Genomic DNA, 7211 nt, shown 5'->3' on the forward strand with positions numbered 1-7211 from the left:
AAGCAGCCTGCTAAAGCCGGCTTTGGAACATGAGTGGCCTGATTGTGATTCGAGGGAACCATTCTAGGCCTGCACATATTTGTTGAACTGGTGATTAGTTTTATTTTGGAAACATACATATAAAATCACACTATATGATAAAATAGTTTAGATTAACTTACAAATATTGCAAAATATTATGATCGAAGAATTTAATTTTATTTTAGTCTTGGTCAACAAGTGTGAAGATATTTCACTAAAAATTAATGTATATAAAAACCAATAATCATAAAATGCCCTCCCATAAATATATTAACTGAAATATGTTAATTGAAAATTTATTTGAATCATCAACTGCATTACAGGTGTTGAACAATCTCTAGCATAATAAAACAGATTTTTTTTTCAGGAATAAAATACTGAATCTAACAAGATTATATTGAGGGACAAAATGATTTCGCAACAACTAACCTGAATGTGTCTTTCACATCTTTGTTCCTAAGGCTGTAGATTAAGGGGTTCAGCATGGGAATCACTACTGTGTAAAACACAGATCCCACTTTAACTATGAGCCGAGAAGTGTTAGGATTAGGGATACAGTAGAGGAAGAGGATGGTCCCGTAGAAGATGGTGATGGCTGTCAGGTGGGAGGCACAGGTGGAGAAGGTTTTCCAGCGCCCACTTGCAGAAGGCATCCCCATAACAGTGATAAAAATGAGTATGTAAGACGTCAGAATAATCATCAAGCTGCTCACCTCATTGAACACAGCAATAATAAAACAGAGCATCTGGCTGATATAGGGGTCTGAACAGGAGACAGAAACAATTACAGAGTGCTCACAGATAAAATTATTTATGATGCCAGACTCACAATAGGATAATGCAAGAAGAAAATATGTGAGTGTCAGGGAACACACTATACCCCATGAGTACGACCCAGCCACCAGCAGAGCACAGAGCTTTGGAGTCATAGTAGTAAGATAGAACAAGGGGTTACAGACCGCCACACAACGGTCATAGGCCATTGCTGTTAACATAAAAGTTTCGGTTACTCCGAATAGGCAAGCAAAACAGAACTGGGTAATGCAACCAGAGAAAGAGATGGTTCTGTCTTCCACAAGCAAGTTCTCCAACAATTTAGGTGTAACTACAGTGGAAAAACAGAAATCTACAAAGGACAAGTGACTAAGGAAAAAGTACATGATCGTGTGGAGTTTTGGATTGATCTTGATGATTATAATCATGCCTAAATTGCCCACAGCAGTGACAATATAGATAGACAAGAAAACCAGGAAGAGTGGAACCTGGAGGACTGGGTATTCTGAAAAACCCAAAAGAACAAAAGTGGGTATGATACTTCGATTTCCTTCTGATAACATCACCATCCCTGTTGAATAAAGAACCAAAAGTTATTTCTGAAAGGTAGACCTGAATGGAAAAGAGAAACAGAAGAAAGAGGCTTCATGTGCTCTGTGAAGTTGACACAGAACAGTGACTCTCAGTGTGTGGTCCCCAAACCAACAGCAGCCGGAGCACCAGAGAAGTTGTTAGGAATGCAAAGTCTCCAACCCCATCGCCAGCTTTCTGAATCAACAACTCAGGGATGGGGCTCACAATTCCTTTTTTTAAAAATTTTTTTAATGTTTATTTACTTTTGGGGGAGAGAGGTACAGAGTGAGCAGGGGAGGGGCAGAGAGAGAGGGAGACACAGAACCCAAAGCAGGCTGCAGTTTCCAAGCTATCAGTGCAGGGTCCAAGGTGTGGCCCGAACTAATGAACTATGAGATCCTGACCTGAGCTGAAGTTGGGTGCTCAATCAACTGAGCCACCCAGGTGACCCAGGCTCACAATTCTTGATTTAAATAGTTCTTTGGGTGATTTTGACTTTTGCGAANGCACAAAAAGAAATTGTACAAAACAAGGCTAAGAGAGGCAGAAAAGAAGCACAGAGTACATGGTTATCATTCTAAGAACTCTACTAAGGATCAAGATCACTTGCTACAAATGGTGCCACATAATGCTTAGTATTCATTGTTTTTATATACTTAACATTTTCTAGGCATTGTACAGAACTAAATATGCATGGAATTTATGAGAGGAATAAGCCTTAACACGTGTGCTAGTTTGTGCCATCCACCTAATGCTTGAGAATCTATTACAAACTCTTATTCATGAAATAATCATCTGGCTTCCATCAAAGCCTCCACTAAGGGTGCATGGCCTACAGGGGTAATTTTGTAGGTCTTTCATTGACATTTTGCTTAACATGTTTTATTTTAATTAATTAATTAATTAGTTATCTAGTATAAACATACAATTAAATTTTATAGGCATAATTTTTTGAGAAACAGAAGCATCATCTTATTTTCATCAACAATAGTTCCATACAAAATATGGTCTATGGTACAATGGAAATTACACATTTTCTTAACCAATAGAAGTAAGCCCTGTCCTATGGTGAGGCAAACTTGGGGAAGGTAAGGAAGTAAGAGCAGTAAGCCCATAAAACAAATGGTACCAAGAATTAGACATAAGACTGTGACAAAATTATATGGGTAATCTGTTCCATCTTCTCAAGTTTCAAGCTCCAGACACAGCAACATGAGTGCCTACCTTTCCATGTACCACGAGCAACCCCACACCTACAGCATCCATAATTGGCATTTTTTTTGTCCAACAGCTAGGGGGACTGGGCAGATACATTGTAAACATCCATTGTTGTTTAGGTTGTTTTAATAAATGAGTTCCGTTCAACGTATGAACATATTTGCGAAACCTGGCTTATTAGGGAGATTGCTGCTACTGCTGTTCTGGCTTTTAGGCACACTTCTTAGGTCAATACCAAAAAGGTATTCAGAAAAAGACTTGATATCCCAACCCTAGCCATTTCAAAGATTTGGTAAATCAAAGATAAACCAATGGGATAGGATTAGGTTTGTATTCAAATAAAGACTAGGCCTATGGAAATACAAAATCAACAAATACCTCATAGTCTTCTGTGACTTTCCCATTGCTCATGCCTCATGAGTGAAAATTAAAAGGTCCCTGAACACAGAAAGGGGCCGTGTATAATTTTTGGAATAATCTATATGAGCTGGAGCTCCATGTTTTACACCTAAATTGAAAGCTACCAAAAGAGAAATGAACTGACCTGAAACCGGACGCTCTTGATTATCTTATAGAGAATTTTTTTTTATGATTAGTGAATCTCAGGGATTTTTCTTCTTAGTAATAAAACATTCATTACAATAGAAACAGGCTTGAGGTTTGGAATAAAGTGGTAGTATATTTTAATAAGTATACCAGTAAAATGGCATTTTGTTCCCAGGACATAAGAAATCTTTGGGAATACAAAGACAAAACCTGAAAGCTGAATCCACAATCTAAACTCTGCCAAACTCTGGGTCTTATATCTGCCTCCATAACAATGAAGATATAGATTACAGAAAATTATAATTGGAGCATTCCTCAGTGAGCCACAAATCATACAATTAGTTGAAACACTGTCCCCTGTGTCCTTGGGGTATATGCATTTTCTTTTAAATCATTAGGGATATAAATTACATCACCACATCTATTCAACTAATACCTTTTAAATATTGAATTATTGAAATAATGTGTATTAACTAAAGAAAACATGAACTGTTGAGTTTGAAATAACTAAGGAAAAAGAACAATTTACATACAGCTGTTACTAACTCAACTGCATTAAATTCCACATTAAGTTTGGAGTGGAATACTTCCCCAACATGACCTTAAGGAAAAAGGTGACCATCATCAGTGATATAATGTGGATATCATTTACCCCTTGGTATGATGTGGTGAGAAAGGGTTCACGTCTGTGATATTCTTCCCCCAAAACCATAATCCCAGCTTAATATGAAAAAATTATTATGCAAACTCTTATTTGGAAGCATTCTACAGGATATTCAACCCGTATTCCTTAGGACTGTCAAAGTCAAGAAAAAACAAGAGAAGAGTTAAAAACTGTCACAGACCAAAGTAGACTGGGGACACACAGCGACTACATGCAATGGTGCTATCCTGGGATGGACCTCAGAAAAGAAAAAAAGGCATTAATGGAAAAAAAATAAAGAATCTATATAAAGTTTAGATTTTAATGATCATAACATACTAACGCTTCTTTAAAAATTTTTCATTTTATTGTGGTAAGGCAACTAACTTAATGTGAGATCTACCTTCCTAAGAGATTTTTAAGTGTACACCACAGTATTATTGACTGCAAATGCAATTTAGCACAGCAAATTTGCTCATTTTTCTTAACTGAAACTTTATAACCACTGATTGGTAACTCCTTTTATTCCCTTCCCCCAGTCCTTAGCAACTATCATTCCACTCTTTTATTCTATGAGTTTATTTTAGATAACTTCATATAAGTGGAATTAATTTTTGTAACTAGCTTATTTCACTTATGTAATATCCTCAAGGTTTTTCCAGGTGATCACATATTGTGGAATTTCCTTTATTTTTAAGGCTGAATTGTATTCCACTGTATATTCATACCACATTTTCTTTATCCATTTATTTGTCCATGGACATTTAGGTTGTCTCTGCATCTTGACTATTGCTAATGGTTCTGCAATCAAACATGGAAATGCTTGTAACTCTTTGAAATCTTGATTTCAATTCTTTTGGGTAAATATCCAGAAAAAGGATTACTAGATCACATGTTAGTTAAATTTTTAATTTCAGGAAGAACCTCCATAACTATTTCCATAGCAACTGCACCATTTTGCATTCTCATCAACAGTGCATAAGGGTTCTAATTTCTTCATTATCTTCACCAACACTTGCCTTTTGTACACACACACACACATACACACAGATACACACAGGTTTGAGGTGAATCTTATCATTTTAATTTGAATTTCCCTGATGACTGAGTGACATCGAGAATTTTTTCATATACCTATTGGCTCTTTGTATATCTTAGAAGGAATGTTTAATCAACTTTCTAGCTGGGTTATTAGTTTTTGGGGTTTTTTGGTGCGTTTGGGGTTATTTTATTCTATTATATTGCGTGAATTCCTTACTTGTAAGAATTGGAGATTACTTTTTTTATCAGATGTATGGTTTGCAAATATTTTCTCCCATTCTGTAGGTTGCGGGTTTTTTTTATTACCATTTATTGTTTCCTTTGCTATGCAGAAGCATTTGATAAATGCATCATGGTAATAGTATAAGATATTAACAATATGAGTAATCTAGTAAAATGTGTATAGAAACTCTGAAATATCTTTGCAATTTATTTTGTAGGTTGGAAATTATTAAAAATTTTACAATGTATTTTAAAAATTTAAACATATACTAGGGGCACCTGGGTGGATCAGTTGGTTTAGCATCCATCTTTGACTCAGGTCACGATCTCCTGGTTCAGGAGTTTGAGACCCACATCAGGCTCTGTGCTGACCCCTCAGAACGTGAAGCTTGCTTCAGATTCTGTGTCTCCCTGTCTCTGTGCTCTGCCCCTGCTCATGCTCTGTCTCTGTCTCTCAAAAGTAAGTAAATGTTAAAAATTAAAGAAAATTTTTTATGTCAACATTCACATTAATGGGCCCATTTCATTGACTCTCCACCATCACAACCGTTGCTCCTTTACATAAGATACTATCACCAGACCTGAAATAGTATAAGCAAGTAGCCAGTCAACATCAACTTTTGCCTTCACTTTGAATTATTTTGCTACACAATTTGCCACTTTGTTTTTAGTGTCTGTGGCTGTGGGTTTTGGGGAAAATAGAGGAGTAATAATGAGCACTTTCAAACTCTTAAATATTAATATAGTGAATGCAAACTTATATACTATTTCCAAATAATGCATACATTTCACAAACAAGTAAACTAAACATAAAAAACTAATTTTCTAGGCCATAAACAAATTTGGTATGTGGAAGAGTCAGGATTCAAATGCCATCTTTTCATGTAAAGAGATCCTACAAAATCACAGCAGCCTAAGGACATATTTCATCATAGCAACTATCTTAAGGTTGTACTTTGATTTGATTGCTTTCTTTGTATATCTCCCTACCCACATTCTCAACTCCCACTGTATTTTATTTACTTAATGTCTAGCTCTGTTATGTATGCTATATTTATGAAATGAAAAAACAATCAAGATTTTATAATACAGATTTAGCCATTTATATTTCCAAATTACAACTACAATTTACAAAGCAACAGTACATATCATCTCAGTCGTTTCCTGAAATACGAATGGAATTATCATGAGATTCTAATGTGTATCTTGTCATAGAATGTGACTTTCTTAAAGATAATTGCGTTCTGGATATTAACGATCTGGGAGTTATTGTAAGTATTCCAAGCATGTGTTACTAATTAGAAGCAGAAATTGGACCATTCCCCAAACCATTAACTCTCTGTAGTATTTGAAACTCCCTGTATACAATATATCACAATGGAAAATTTCTGGAAGTCTAAGCTAATTATAAGTAACAGAATAACTAAAACCAGAAAATAGATGGAAAGTTCATAATTTCATGAAACACGTTAAGAGTATGAACATTGTCAGAAAAGGTTAAAGTAATTATTGAAGCAGAAGTGATGTATCATATTACAGTTCAAAGAAGGCAATAGCAATTCTTCTAAAATTATGGAATAAAAGAGTGAGGATGAATCTCAATGAAATTGTAGCTCAGTTTTTACAGGTTCAATGTAATCTGGCTCTCAAGGTAGCATACTGATATTTGTAATATATTTACAATCTGAAATACATAGATCAAATATGTAAATATTGAAATGAACAAAATATATTGGTATATATTTGTATCTATATGTTATCTGTATATATGTGTATTTATATCAGTGTATATAGGCATCTATCAATCAATCTACAAAAAGAAATACAGAAACAGATACCTTGGTGATTATAAAATTGAGAGACCAAACCAACATTTTTTAATCATCAATTTCTGTATTAAAGCTATTTATGATAATAAATATGATAAAAATAAAATGTTTTCCTGTACACAATGCATTTTCCTAATGTGATCCCAAAGATAAGTTTTAAAAAGTCTCCTACATGCTTCTGCCCATAAACCCATTAGTTTTTCCACCTGAGGTAACTACTAACCTGTTTTTGTTTGTTTATTTGTTTTGAGTCATCAAGAAACCATAGTGCATTTATATGTTCATATTTACAGAGAAAAGCAAATATACTCTTAACATAAATGATGCCGAATTAGGACTACTGT

The 7211-nt window shown here is 34.9% G+C and overlaps 1 protein-coding gene across 1 annotated transcript; it reads right to left on the reverse strand.

Annotated features, from left to right (window-relative positions):
- Positions 1-413: 413 nt before the first annotated feature.
- LOC144237766 (olfactory receptor 5D13-like) lies at positions 414-1364 on the reverse strand. Its single transcript, XM_077771467.1, has one exon. The coding sequence runs from the start codon at positions 1362-1364 to the stop codon at positions 414-416; it is 951 nt and encodes a 316-aa protein (XP_077627593.1).
- Positions 1365-7211: the final 5847 nt, after the last annotated feature.

The sequence above is a fragment of the Crocuta crocuta genome, unplaced genomic scaffold, assembly GCF_008692635.1.
Source record: "Crocuta crocuta isolate KB4526 unplaced genomic scaffold, BGI_CrCroc_1.0 scaffold1047, whole genome shotgun sequence".
In the NCBI taxonomy this organism is placed as follows: Eukaryota; Metazoa; Chordata; class Mammalia; order Carnivora; family Hyaenidae; genus Crocuta; species Crocuta crocuta.

What these genes read in the sequence shown, in the direction of transcription:
- LOC144237766 (XM_077771467.1), bottom strand. Translation starts at nt 1,364, where the DNA reads ATGGTGATGTTATCAGAAGGAAATCGAAGTATCATACCCACTTTTGTT.